This window comes from Brachycentrus maculatus, unplaced genomic scaffold (assembly GCF_059751285.1).
Source record: "Brachycentrus maculatus isolate JH-2025_06_01 unplaced genomic scaffold, ASM5975128v1 h1tg000303l, whole genome shotgun sequence".
Lineage (NCBI taxonomy): Eukaryota > Metazoa > Arthropoda > Insecta > Trichoptera > Brachycentridae > Brachycentrus > Brachycentrus maculatus.
Genome location: NW_028281053.1, coordinates 525,193 through 541,042, shown reverse-complemented (window position 1 = coordinate 541,042; position 15,850 = coordinate 525,193). Strand labels below are relative to the sequence as shown.

Below are 15,850 nucleotides of genomic sequence, written 5' to 3'. Positions count from 1 at the left end.
CAAGACTGCTGTCTTCTCCTGATGCCACGACTTCCTTCTACCTTACCCCCTAAGAATCAACCAAAGTACTCTGTACTTAACAAATGGAAACAAAGAGTTTCTTTACCGAACCTGGGAATGTGGCGAACTTTCAGAGTGTACTTGACAAAGATATGCCATCTGGAGGCATTTTACTGCAATCAGTAATACCCTACTGCAGCCATCCTAAGAGAGAACTTAGGATCGGTTATCATTCGAAGCCTCCTTCTCAATATCCATTTTTTTAAACGTTCTGGACAATCTTCTTCTTCTGTGGTCTTGATCCTGTGGATTGGTCTGCAACAACAAACGATACTTCCTTCGCCATTCTGGTCTACTATGCGAAACCCTCTTCATCTCCCCATATCGCTCACTCCTTTCAAGAGCGTCATAAATCAAAATTGTTAATATTCAGTTGTGCATGTTTTCGGAATGCCCAGAAAATGTACTATATCCCAGAAAAAGCTGCATATTTTTAACTTAATATTTACCGGCTTCAGGGCAGAAAGTGTACTATATCCCAGAAAAAGCTGCATATTTTTAACTTAATATTTACCGGCTTCAGGGCAGAAAGTGTACTATATCCCAGAAAAAGCTGCATATTTTTAACTTAATATTTACCGGCTTCAGGGCAGAAAGTGATTTTTAAGAAAAGTTTCTGCATTTTGAAGAAAAGGTATTGTTTAATTATTTTTTTAAGTATACTAAATATTTTTCAAATGGAGAAAAAACCTTCAGGTTTTACCTAAAATGATCTGTTGCACAGTAAAAAGTTATACATTGTATTATATTTTTAAACTTTAAAAACGTTCTCCTGAAAAATCAAGTTTTTTAATTTATGACGTTCTTGAAAGGAGTTAGCGATATGTTGAACAGCCCATATCCTCGTATAAGTCGCGGCGTGGGCGCTCTCTGAACAATATTGTATTAAATAGAAATAATACTGTGTAGAAATCTTAAGGGTTTGACACCATATACATAATTAGACCATGTGTAACATTTACTTGTATACGTTGTTATGTTACATTATTTTGTTCATCCGCCAGATGCATGGACCTTGATGGGGACGGCTACCTGTCCATGTACGAGCTGGAGTACTTCTACGAGGAGCAGATGCACCGCATGGAAGCTATCGGCATAGAGACTCTGCCCTTCCAAGACTGCTTGTGCCAGGTATAGTTATTTTCTTAACTAAGCGTGAACCACCAAAGAACTCGTCACTACAGATGCAAGATGTATCCCCACAGTCTTATGTTGATAAATCAGTTAAATTAAGGCTTGCGTAAACTTTAGTGTGAATGTGTGTGCTCTATGCCAGGCACGTATACTGCCTTATTATCGGCTATGCTCCGTGACATAGGATCGTTAGGCAGTTGAGAAATATGTTAGATTTTATTTTTACGTGTTATGTACCGTAGAACGGGGCTACTTGAACTTTGATGTGTTACTTGAGCCCAGTACAAAAAAAAAATAAAAAATCTGTATTTGATCTACAATAATGAACTTATCGACATGATTCATTGTTTCCCTGACAGGTCACACTTATTGTCACGATACTTCGATCGATACCACGATCTAAATATTTTTTTTTGTACTGGGCTCAAGTAACACATCAAAGTTCAAGTAGCCCCGTTCCTAGGTACCTCACTAGGTAAGAAATGCTAGTGGTACATAACACGATAATCCACAAAAAAACATTTGGATGTTTGAATCAAATAAATTTAAGTTATACACTGACATTTCTTGGGAAATTTCTAGGAAAGGTTTGGCATAGCGGAATTGTGAATTATAGAAACTTTTTTCAGCAAATTTTTATTTTTTTATTTCATTACTTTTAATTGTTATTACCCTTTTTTTACAACCAAATTTCTATTCTTTATATATGTATTTAACTTGCACTTTTATTGTTTCTGTAAGCTTGTTATGTTCTCATCTAATTAATGAAAAACATTCAAACAATTTGTATTGCACTGTATTTCATTTATTGTATAATATTTTTCACTGTTTGTGAACCATAAATAAATAATAAATAAAATTTTAAAAAAGAGTCATATTTATACTAACATGTTATGTTTAAATGGAAAATAGTCAATAATTATATTATAAAACAAGTTGCCTTTGTTTTACCATCACAAGTTTGCAATTTTTTTATCATTATTAAGATTATACTCACTTTATTTTTCGTAAGCTCTTGATTTTTCTTCACCCATGTAGGTTGTGTCTTACAGAATTAAGATTCTCGGCTCAAGTCTCGTCAGCCAATCCATCGCCTCCGGGGTCGCCTCATGGATATTCCGAAGGTCACCACCAAACCTTTTGCGTCTGCAGTCCTACACTATGTGCCTTATGGTCTGCTCAGCTCCACGCTGACAATCAGGGTTATTTTTTTCTTCTGAGATTATCGTCTGCGAATATGCAAGTTAAATAAATTCCCGAATTCTCAGTTGGTGTTTTACATAATCTTTCACCATTTTGTTGTAATGTCCCCAGATGCTGGACATGGTGCAGCCCGCAGAGCGCGACAAGGTGTCCCTGAGTGACTTGAAGCGCTGCAAGATGACTCCCATATTCTTCGACACATTCTTCAACCTAGAGAAGTATCTGGACCATGAACAGAGGGATCCGTTCGCTTCGCAGAGGGACCACGATTCCGAAGGAAGAGAGGTAATGCATTATATTCTGTTGCAAATCTAACTACAAATAACATAAATAAAACATGGCTTATCCCGAAAAAGGTAGATAACCTTTATTTGCAACTAATGAGGAATGAAACATACGTTGTGTGCTTCAGGAACAGTGGCTCATTGATATTTTATTTCATCTACATGATTACATTCATTATTTTATTGTATTGTCGTTAATTAAATGGCAGGAAGAAAATTGAAATTAGATTCCAAATTTTTAATTAGCAAATCAAAAATTCCAAATTTTTTTATATTTTTATATATAAACTGATGGGCGTATGGTTTCTAGTTGAATACCACTTTAATTTATCAGAAGGGAAGCAAGATGAAAGCGGATTACTTTTAACACAAATTTATTTAGTTCTATTAAATTACAATCAAGCAAATACTTAAGGATAATCGCGTGACTCTAATATGAGAACAGTTGAAGTACGTGTCGATCTGTGGACGGGTGGCGACGAAGTGTGGCGAGGTCGCTCGTTTCGTTCTTTTCTGGTCTCGTGAAGGTAGCTCGCTACGTTGAGCTTGAGTTGCCATATTCGATGTACATTATGTGTGAAGGTTGCCACAGGCGCATGGGTGTTTTGAAAAAAAGTTTATTGATAAAAAAAAATGGTGAGTGAAATCTGAATCATGAATCAGCTTAAAAAAATTATCAATAATTTGTATTCTTTTCTTCTCTTATCTCGTAATTTTGTTTTGAAATTTTTGTAAATTAAACCTGTAAAAGAGTTATAATTTCGCGATGTGTTTATAATCATGGTGAAATTCAAATTTAAGTTATTCAAATTAATTCATAATTAACAAATATTCTATTAAATTAAATTCCAGTAGTGATCATGTCTTTAAGAACAGTGTCCGTCGATGGTTGCTTCCCGTTGGAAGGGACAAGGTAGAAAGTGAATTAATTAAAGTCCAGGTGCAATTATTTTATTGTAAAACCTTTATGCTGTAAATTGTTATTGTATCTATTGTATGTAATATATATAATCTAATAATAATTTTTAAAAATGTATTAACACCTGTGTTGAGCCAAAATACTTACATAAGTATTTCGGCTCGACACAGGCCATGCCTAAAGAGCCATAATACATATCGTAAAAAAAAATAAAAATGTATATATCTATGAAATAAATAAATAAAATAAAAAAAAATAAAAATACAAGTGTGTTGAAACTCCTATTTGGCTACGTTTCAGCCATCATCGTCAGAGCGATGTCCTAAAGAATTTTGAGATGTTTTAATTTGTCACATTTGTAAGTCAGTCCTCAATATGTAGTTGTCACTTTTGATAGAAGATATTCCGGGCAGTCAGTGATTGAATATTTACTTACAGTTGTCTGAGTGGGACCGATTCGCTGCTGAAGAATATGAGCTCCTGGTAGCGGAGGAAGGCGGCAGCGATGCTCAGGAACAAGTGTAAGTATACTCCACCAAATCATTCAACCTTCTATATACATACTCATCAACCATACAGGCTGAATTATAGCGATCTATATACATATATGGTCACCTCCATTCAGACAAATATTTCTAACTGACAAAACTGCTACCTGATTCACAGCACAGCTATGGCTTTTTGACTCTAGATACTGAATTTATTATAGGTTTATGTTTTGAATAATATGTACTATGAATAGAAAATCAATAGTCACATGGCAAAAGGTTATACATATTTAATAAAAATGTCATTTTACAGATGAGCAAATAGAACATTTAAAAATTAAATAAGCAGGTTATTTAATTTATTTTTAAATTTTATTTTTTCCAATTAAGCTCTTTTACTTACTCTCATTATCTATGAAATCATTAAATAATGGAATTTTTTTATAATAGAGCTATTAATCATTTCATTAATTGATTCGGCAGTCACTTTGTTTTAATATCTATCCATTTTATTGCACAGTATTTATGTCCGCCTCCGTGGTGTAATGGTCAGCGTGTTTAGCTACCGTGCTGGAGGTCCCAGGTTCGATTCTCAGGGGGGGGTGAAAATAAATATTAGTGATTTTACACTGTAATATTTACTTAATATTACCCTGGACTGGATCCTGAAGCGCAAGAGTGATCATCTTGCCTTCATGTAACTAATGATCAAGATAACACTGCGTCAATTCGATGCAGTGCCCTATGCACCATCGGGTGCGGATAAGGGTTCTAATAATAATAAAAATTTATATACGGTGTTTGAAATTGATGCAGAATGCATCGAAACACGTGTCAGGATAGATTTTGAGAAAGAGTGGTATTTAACAAGTAAAACCAAATCCAAATGATGCCAAATCAATAAATAATGGAAATATCCAGTTACACCTTTTTGACATATCGCTCACTCCTTTCAACAACGTCAAATATCAAAAAACTTGATCATTTTTAAAGTTTTAAAATATAATAAAATGTATTAAAAATAAAATCAAGCCACTTATTAAACTTTTCCTATGCAACAGATCTTTTAAGGTAAAACCTGAAGGTTTTTTCTCCATTTGAAAAATTTTAGTAGATTTAAAAAAATAATTAAACAATACCTTTTCTTCAAAATGCAAAAACAACACTTTCTGCCCTGTAGCGGGTAAATATTAAGTTCAAAATATGCCGCTATTGCTGGGATAAAGTACATTTTCTGGGCATTCCGAAAACATGTTCAACTGAAAATTGTCGATTTTTGACATATCGCTCACTCCTTTCAAGAATAAATAATAATAATAATAAATCGAAAATCATCAATTTTCAGTTGTGCATGTTTTCGGAATGCCCAGAAAATGTACTATATCCCAGCAAAAGAGGCATATTTTTAACTTAATATTTACCCGCTACGGGGAAGAAAGTGTTGTTTTTGCATTTTGAGGAAAATGTATTGTTTAGTTATTTTTTCAAAATATACTAAATATTTTTCAAATGGAGAAAAACCTTCAGGTTTTACTTAAAAAGATCTGTTGCACAGTAAAAAGTTCAATAAGTGGCTTGATATTTATTTTTAATACATTGCATTATATTTTTGAACTTTAAAAACGTTTTCCTGAAAAATCAAGTTTTTTTATTTATGACGTTCTTGAAAGGAGTGGGCGATATGACATTGTTGAAAGGAGTGAGTGACATATGTTTTTTACTACCCAATGGCTCTAGGCCAATTTTTATTTTAGTTTTTTTGCCATATTAGACGAAGTTTCAATAACAGTGCAAAGAAATATATTTTTACAACTCGGTAACTATATTGTAAGTAGCTATAATATGTATGTGTGTATATCTTTCTGCCAGATCTAAACAAATACGTTTTATACAATATGTTTAAATTAGATATAAAGATTAACTAATAAATATTGTCACATTTTGGCATGTGACTATTGAAATATTTCCATAGCATTATTTTTCATTAGTGATATGCCTGAATGGGGGTGATTCGTAAACCGCATTTCAATTTCACCCTCTGATAATTTTCAAGGCGAATTAGTTGCACAAATGCTTTTCAGTCACTTATCGCTTCTTACTGCGGTTTGATCTTCATTCATGAATCAGCCAATTTTTCTTTTAAATTAAATTACAGTTTTCAGTTGCAGTACACTCAGTACATTCAGTTTTTAACCAGGATAAAATAGATAAACTGAATTTATTTAACAAATATGAAGCCATATGATCATACAACTAGTCTGAATACATTTCTATTCAATTGAAATTGATTTAGTTTATTAAAATTTGCAAGTTTTGTATTTTTTAAATTTTGACCGATAAAGTTTTAATGTTTTTTATAATATTCAGTAATGATTTGATTTTTTTCTTTATATGTAATATTTTTTTTTGGCAAGTTCTGTTATTTTTACACTCTATGGGCGTTTGTCCACTACTCGGGATTTCACCGTCCGGCAGTCCGGTTTTGAAAAATGAAACCGACTACGACAGTTAAGCGTGATCGAATTTACTCGCAACATGTTCACGCACCGATCAAGAGCTCCAATCCGAAGAAAGATGGACAAAAGCGCAAGCCAATCCAAGCCAATCGTCGTTTTAAAATGCTAACTGACATGCCGGACGGTAAAATTCTATGTAATTCCGAGTAGTGGACAAGCGCCCTGTGTGATTGTTGTAAAATATTTTTATGGTTTTATTGTTTTTAATTGTTTTTTGAGGGCTTATTTCCACACATTTAAGTACTTAAAACTAAGTAAGTTTACACAAAAATGCTTAGAAATATTGTATTCACCACTGTTTACAAAATGTTTCCAAATTCTGCCATTTTTCATGCAATGGATAAAGAAAATTCCACCATTAATATATTGTATATTACTGAATGAAGTACTCATGTGTGGAAATAACAATTTAAAATAAAACCAGTTGCCATTTTGATTGAATAGGTCATTTCATCATTACTATTTGCTTCTATCAGTTTAGTTTTATTATTTTATTCAATAGTTGCCCTATTACATTCAACATGTTTCTGGTCACACGACTCATAGATTGAGTTTATGATTTTTTTATCAAAAATATGAAAAATTATAAGAATTTTGAATGCATTATCTCTTTTTAAAAATATTTCAGCACTAAAAACAATTAAATTATGGTTTATCTATTTAAGCTGATACTTTTAGTATTTAAAAATGTTCAATAAAAAAATATATAATAGTGATTTTACACTCTAATATTATTTAGTCTTACCCTGCACTGGTCCCTGAAGCGCAGGAGTGATTACCTTGCCTTCATGTAAGTAACGATCAAGATAACACTGCTTTAATACGATGCAGTGCCCTATGCGCAATTGGGTGCGGATAAGGGTTGGAGAGAGGAGAGAGAGAAAGCTATTCAATCATTAAATTGAGAAACAGTTAAATCCATCCTTAGTAGATTTTGAACTTTTTGGATTTTGATTTAGTCATCTGGAGATAGCTTTGATTCTATAAACTAAACCAGTGTTTCGCAAAGTGTGTGCCGCGGCACACTGGTGTACCGTGGTGATTAGTTAGTGTGCCACGGAAAAAAGTCTAGTTTTGTGAAAACAATTACAACGTACAAATTTTGATTGCCTGTGCTCGGTTAAGCAGGCTCACAATTGATTTGAACAGAAAAAGTTTACCGAAAAAGTTTGCGAAACACTGATCTAAGCTATCTGCCTTAAGACTTATCTTAAACTGTTGACCTGAACACGTAATAAAAGTTTATAAAATAAAATAAAACAACTTTATTTTAACCACTTTTTATTGGTACACTTTATCCAACCGGTTTCGACAAGAACCTTGTCAGAAACTTAATAAAAGCACTCTACCTATAAATTAGAGTTGAAAACTTTTTTTCATACAGTACGATGTGTCCACAAACATGTTGAATGCAAACCTTGTTCATGAGTAGTATATTATTTTAAAACCTCATTGGATCCTTTTGAAATTCATCCATCCATTTGATTCATCATTCACGAATTGACCCATGAAATTCTCATTTAAAATTGAGTATTTTTCCACTCCCAGTGAGCGACAGCTGTTTCGTGCCCACGAAACATCGAAGTGCAAATTGAAATTCTTGGATTTATGTCGAAGGAATTCCCTAAACTGATATGTACTATGAACAAGTTATGTTAATGCTAAGTTGAATTATACATTTGATAAATCCATGTGCTATATCCGAGTGTTTGTGTTGTGCTATCAGGGACTATGGATGTTTTTAAGAGAGTTTAAAGTAAGTGAGAGTTTTCTGTGATTGTTTTGCATCGTTTTGACGGTTTTCTGACTTGCAGTACCCAAATAGTTGGATGTTTGTTACGGCAATGATATAGTTTCACGTATTCATAGAGGACTGATTAGAGTAGTGCCCCATGCGAGCGTCTTGTGTGTTGTTCGATACCAAATGTCGTGAAAAATCATACTTTTCTCATTCATTTCTTTTAATTTTCCGATTTGAGTTCGCGTTTTGATAAACTAAGATTGTCTACTATCATTTCTTGGTGGATCTCCATTTTACTATAAATAAAAATACCAGGTATTAAGCTTGAACCATTTATTTCACACAACAGTAGTATGCCCGCTTCCGTGGTGTAATAGTCATTACCCTCGGCTGCCGTACTGGAGGTCTCGGGTTCAATTCCCAGGGGGGGGGGGGTGAAAATTAATATTAGTGATTTTACATTCTAATATTTATTTAATATTACCCTGGACTCATACCTGAAGTGGAAGGCTGATCACCTTTAATTCATGTTTTAACGATCAAGATATCACTGCATTTAAATGATGCAGTGCCCTATGCACCATTGGTTGCAGATAAGGATAGAAGTATACCCAATCCCATGTTAACTAGCCATTCTCTTGTTTCTCCTCCATTTTCTTTTTGACATAGCGGTAATGCCTTTCATCTTGGCTGCCTTCACTTACATCATCTATGTCTTATCAAAAATATTCCATTTGTGTATCCACGAACCTGGAATGCAGGATTAAATGTCTTTTCTACAAATAATAATCAGGCTGACACCGTGTTGATCCAATGCGATGCCCTATGCATCATTGGATATAGACAAGGGTTGGAATAACTTATTTTGCCAGTAACCGGGTTTCGTCATAAAATTGGTGACCAAACAGACCAGTTTTATGATGTCAATTACGATCAAATCAAATCTCTAATTTGTCCAAGCTAAATACCTGGTATTTTTTTATTTGTAATTCAAATTTTAATATAAAATTTCTCAATATAATACTATAAAATTTGCGATGCTCTTCCTTATATTTAATTTTCATTTAATAGTGCATGGTTAAAAATTTCTTCTTTTATGTTTTCTTAAGCCAGTAAAGATGATCCAACACGAGAATGTAATTAAAAGTCCAACATATCGGTTATAACTCCAGTCAATATTGATTAAAATAAATAAAGGATATAGTTTTTTCTTCGCCATTTTATGTTGAGTTTAAAACTATTTGCTGTAATTCCTTCTTATCCGCAAATTCGATTCATAAAACTACATTCAAGAAATTAAACAAAGCAAAACTACAAATTATGAAATTGTATGCATACAACTTCTACTGATACTATTTGATGTGTTTTGAAACCATGAGAAAAAATCTTTATAAACTTTGAAAGAAAAAGAAAACAAAGCTCAATAACTTGTAAGTTATACCGTGTTTAAACATAGCATAATTCGCTCACTCCTTTCAACAACGTCATATATAAAAAATTGTCAATTTTCAGTTGTGTATATTTTCGGAATGCCCAGAAAATGTACTTTATCCCAGCAAAAGCGGCATATTTTTAACTTAATATTTACCCGCTACAGGGCAGAAAGTGTTATATTTGCATTTTGAAGAAAAGGTATTGTTTAATAATTTTTTAAATATATTAAATATTTTTCAAATGGAAAAAAACCATTCAGGTTTTACCCGAAAAGATCTGTTGCACAGTAAAAAGTTCAATAAGTGGCTTGATATTTATTTTTAATAATTTTTATAATATTTTTAATTTTTAAAAACAACCTACTGAGTTTTTTGATGTATGACGCCGTTGAAAGGAGTGAGCAAATTATTCTTTAAATTATTTGGAACTATAATGAAATTTACTAAAACTTTAAACTTTTAACGTATGTTCTTATACCGTTTTAACAGAAAATTTCAATGCCATATATAGTTTTCCTGGATATAAGGGAACGCATGGAACGACATTTTCCTCTTATAAGTAAGTCTTTCCATTGTTTCTTGCACAAAGAGGTAAAATGACGGGACTTTACTTTATTTTAAAGAGGTTTCTCTTATGTCCGGATCTCTTATTCCAGGTTTGATTAACTATAGTCTATCACTTGGAAATTTGTTTGAGATAGTGAGTGATATGATATTATGCACGTGTTACACACATTCTATAAGTATATTTATACATTCATGCTGCAATCTAATAAGGATATTATCAAATTTTTAATATAATACATGGTATCACTCATATTTGAGCAAATGTGTTGCTTATTTAAAGTCTACTTCAACTAATATTATACTATAATAATTTTTAATATAATACATGGTATCACTCATATTTGAGCAAATGTGTTGCTTATTTAAAGTCTACTTCAACTAATATTATACTATAATAATTTTTAATATAATACATGGTATCACTCATATTTGAGCAAATGTGTTGCTTATTTAAAGTCTACTTCAACTAATATTATACTATAATAATTTTTAATATAATACATGGTATCACTCATATTTGAGCAAATGTGTTGCTTATTTAAAGTCTACTTCAACTAATATTATACTATAATAATTTTTAATATAATACATGGTATCACTCATATTTGAGCAAATGTGTTGCTTATTTAAAGTCTACTTCAACTAATATTATACTATAATAATTTTTTTTCCCTAATAAAACCACAGTAAAGCGCCCTTAAGGCGGTATTTTACAAAAATGGCATTATGTTAATTACTCAACATTATTTTTATTATACCGGACCTACGATTTTACATTGGTTTGAAGTCTAACCTTTGTTTTTTTTTCCATAGCATGTTGTGGGATGGAATCCCTGTGGATAATAAGGAATTACTGTTTGTTATTTATTTGATTATTTTATTTTATTTTCTTTACCCTGTCCATTGCACTTCAGTCCCTGATTGAATAGGCAGTAATTTATTTTTATTTTATTTTATCTCATTAGGAAGGAGGAGTCTACAGGCTTTGCCCGGGTAAGATTGTGACAAAGAGATCGCCTGCTAACATTCATACATATTCCATATCATTGTTAAAGTGAAACCCGTTCATCATGTTTTATATCATTGAAGTGAAACCCACTCATCATGTTTCAAAACGTTGTTGAAGTGAGACCCGCTCATCATATCTCATATCATTGAAGTAAAACCCACTCATAATGTTTCAAAACGTTGTTGAAGTGAGATCCGCTCATCACATTCCATATCATTGTTGAAGTGAAACCCACTTATCCTTTTTTGTCGCATTGTTGAAATCAAACCGGCTCAAACCCATTTCATTGTTAAAGTAAAACCAGCTAAAAACAACCCAACATAGATGAATACGAATATGGAAGTCTTGGCATTTACAAGGCTTACGACCGTCATAGGCTTGATTAAGTTATGCCTATGATAAGTTATTGGTTAAGGCCAAGCCTAAGACGGTTGTAGGACCTGTAAATGCCCAGACTTTCGCATTCTTCTTCATTTATGTTGAGATGTCAAAAATGTTTCAAATAATATATTTAAAAAATGTTCAAATAGTATTTGGACACTTTCAACATATTTTTTTTTTTAAAACGACCATTTTATTATTGAAAAAAATCAAACAAATAAAATGTAATAATTGATATTTTTTGCTTCATTTTTAGAAAAACAGTTGTGTCCAAATTGAATGGATAAAGACAGTTTTTTAAAAACTTTAATTCATAGATCTACATGATGCCCGGCAAAGAATTATAAATCTATATTTTACTATATTAAGTGGGTTTCACTCACATTGTCAAAAATCATGTCTATTATATCAACAACAACAAAAAACGCTTGTGTTAAAACGCCTTTATAAAATTAGTAAGGATCTGTGCAACTTTATAAATTCAGATAAAGGAATGAAAATATGGCATGACTGTATGTGCATGTCGATTTTAATTTAATATATGTATACTCGCAGCCAAAGTATTCTGCGGGCTTTTGTAGTATTTTTAAATATTTTAATTTTTATGAATGTTAATTATAGGATAATGAAAATACAATTTTATCAATTGTGTAATTAATTTGCGGAATATTAAATTTTTATATCAAGTCTAAAAATATTTCTGGCTTATAAGGTAATATATATATATATTTGTCCGCCTCCGTAGTGTAATGGTCAGCACGCTCGGCTACCGTTCTGGAGGTCCCGGGTTCGATCCCCAAGGAGGGTAAAATAAATAGCAGTGATTTTTTCACTGTCATATTTATTCAATATTATCCTGGACTGGTACCTGAAGCGGAGGGCTGATCACCTTTCCTTCATGTGTAAACGATCAAGATAACACTGCGTTTATATGACGCAGTGCCCTATGCACCATTGGGGTGCGGATAAGGGTTTTATTATTATTATAAGGTAATATTTCTAGCTTATGAAAAAAGGGTTAAATGATAATTTGCAATATTATTGATATTAAATTCCCGCCAATTGCAAAATAAATTCAAGTAAGATTTATTTTTAATTGGTCTTGGTGTTTGTGATGTGTTTTTCACATTTACATTCCCTGTACTTACTATCCTACCTGCAGACAAGCCTCTAACAGTAGAGGCGTTCCGGGTTATTCCTTAAAAAAAATCTTAAATTGCTAAAAAAAATATATAAACAGATTAAACACTTTGAATTTATAATAAATCATTAAGGATACCTTAACAAAATGAGGTGATATTATTTACAATGAAATTATTGAATAAACCCGTTAAATAATAATATCGTAAATAACTTGATATATTTATTTTATACCTGTTATTTTTACGACAGCTATTTATATTATGTATATTATTAGAGGAAGAGGTTCTGGAGGTCCCGGGTTCGATTCCCAGGGGGGTCAAATAAATATAAGTGATTTTTTCACTGTAATATTTATTCAATATTACCCTGGACTGGTACCTGAAGCGGAGGGCTGATCACCTTTCCTTCGTGTGTAAACGATCAAGATAACACTGTGTTCATATGAAGCAGTGCCCTATGCACCATTGGGGTGCGGATAAGGGTTTTATTATCATTATATTATTAGATTAAAACCAATATTTTTAGCTTTTCCACTTTATTTTTATTTGACCAGCGACCGGGTTTCGTCGTTACCGACATCATCAGACTGGTCCAGTCTGATGATGTCGGTAACGATGAAACCCGGTCGCTGGTCAAATAAAAATAAAGTGGAAAAGCTAAAAATATTGGTTTTAATCTAATAACATATTAAAATGCAATTCCATTAGGAAGTGTCAGTGGATAATATAAATCTATTTATATTATGAGCAGAACTATTTGAGGCAAGGAAAAATTCATTTTTAAATGTGATTATGATAAATTAGAGTTAAAACAATTTAATTGAAAAATTTCCATCACCTTTTCATTCATAAAAATTAAGATATTTACGACAAAAAAATCCCGGCAAATGGCTGCAAGTGTACCCATCAAATCTCTTCTTTAATGATGTTGTTGGGTAAAATATGTTAATAACCCAACATTTTAATTATTTGTAGATAATCCATACAAATTTACATACATATGCAACTGTCATGTTTCAACAATATTTTGAATGTTGCTTTAATGTGGAAATTTTATAAACGTTATTTTAATTGAATTAACTGGGATTTCAATCAGTGATGAAACGATTATTACTTTTATAATTATGATAAATATGCAATTCATTTTTACTGTTTTAATTGCTCTCATTGCATCATTTCAAACTACCGACCCCAAAAAACATTGGACAGATCAGAAAAGGGTTTGCGATTAGTATATGTCCCTAATTAATATACTAATTAGGGTCAGGGTTTATTGAAATAACCGCCCGATAACAATGTGCTATCATAAGACAAAAAATGCAATTGTGAAATGCAAATGCAAATTTAGTCATAGTACTATACTCCGCCTCCATAGTGTAGTGGTTAGCGCACTGGGCTACCATGCTGGTGGTCCCGGGTTCGACCCCCAAGAGGGTCAAAATAAATATTAGTGATTTTTCAGACTAATATTTATTTAATATTACCCTGGACTGGTGCCTGAAGCGGAAGGCTGATCACCTTTCCTTTGTGTATTTAACAATCAAGATAACACTGCTTCTATACGATGCAGTGCCCTATGCACCATTGAGGTACGGATAAGGGTTAGAAGAAGAAGGCTAGACTAAGTATCAAAACAAAAACAAAAAATAGTTGTTACAGGTTTTGAATTATGTGTCAGATTATACTGGCTACTGTATTGTCGTTTCATCACTATATTTTTGCTATAATTTTATCAAATTTCATTCATCTGGATTTAAAAAAAAGGGATCTTTACTAAACTACAACAGCTGTTATTCATTTTCATTTTTCTCTCATTACCTTTATATGTTTTCATCTCGGAAGGTAGATCTCACCTTCATACACGCAGAGTGCTTCTATGAATGATGTCTTAACTTTGTGATACATCTGTCCGTGTTTGCTCGAGTACTGTACTAAGCCTTGAGAAAGTTTGCATTTTGGAGCTTCCGTTTATAAACCTGCAGCTTGTGTTTGAATGAAACTTATTCGTAACCAATGGATCTATGTCAATTTTCACATGTCCCAATTTTCCATCCGTCAAAATATATTTGTAAAATTTGTCACTTACATATTTATTTGATCTTTTAAAACCTAATCCCACCAGTAAAAATTCTATATTATTAATTTCAATCAAGTAAATTTAGATTTTGTTAAATTGAATAATTGTTAATTTGGTATTTTAATCTCATTTTTGTTGGGCAATAACCGGTATTGTCACTCTCCCAACATTATCAGACTTGTAGAATTTATGAGATTGCTATGCCAAATAAAGTATCTTGTAAATCGTACCAGTTTGTTGATGTTACGAGAGAAATGCAATATGGTAATTGGCCACCAAAAGGTAAGCGAATGAATTTACCAATTTGTGAGTAGTTAAATATAATTAACAATGGAATTAATTCCCTTAAGTACTATAGCAAAATTGTGTTTGTTTTGGGCCATGTTCATCTGCTTTTTTTCTCTCGAGTTAACGATGAATGTTGAATTTTCGCAGCTCGTACGATGAGACAGACGATGACTGCCTGTCCCCGAATCTGGATGAAATCCTCTCTACGGAGGTAATCGAAGAGGCCAGCATCATGTGCGTCGGCTCCCCGCTGCGGAGAGGCGAGAAGGCCCTTCTATCTCCCAAGCAACTGGACTCCCATCAAGATGCGCCCGGCGGCTACGTCAACCTAACCTCACTCTACAAATCGTCTCCGCTGGAAAAAGCCATCCTGTCGAAGCCCGGCGATCCGTACTATAAGAACGGCTTCTTGGACCGACAACCGCAATCACCTCTGAGCCCCTCCAAATCCCTCAGCTTAAATTCCATGTCCAAAATGACAAACGACGGCAACAACAGCTTTTTATACAGCCATCTTCTTTCACCGCAGAAGAAACAGTCTCCGGAAACGGAAAACGGACGCAGCGACGCTCTGTACGCTAATCTATCGCGCGAACCGACTCCCGGGT

The 15,850-nt window shown here is 32.9% G+C and overlaps 1 protein-coding gene across 1 annotated transcript in view; it reads left to right on the top strand.

Annotated features, from left to right (window-relative positions):
• LOC148304798 (uncharacterized) overlaps positions 1-15,535 on the top strand; it is a gene marked incomplete at its 5' end in the record, with an annotated part of 152,550 nt that extends 137,015 nt beyond the window's left edge. Inside the window, 5 exons of the mRNA XM_088267691.1 lie at positions 1,065-1,191; positions 2,509-2,682; positions 4,039-4,121; positions 11,311-11,338; positions 15,390-15,535. Of these exons, the coding sequence (XP_088123817.1) occupies positions 1,065-1,191; positions 2,509-2,682; positions 4,039-4,121; positions 11,311-11,338; positions 15,390-15,401 (424 nt within the window). The remainder of the gene's footprint in view (positions 1-1,064; positions 1,192-2,508; positions 2,683-4,038; positions 4,122-11,310; positions 11,339-15,389) is intronic.
• Between the last annotated feature and the right edge of the window lie 315 nt (positions 15,536-15,850).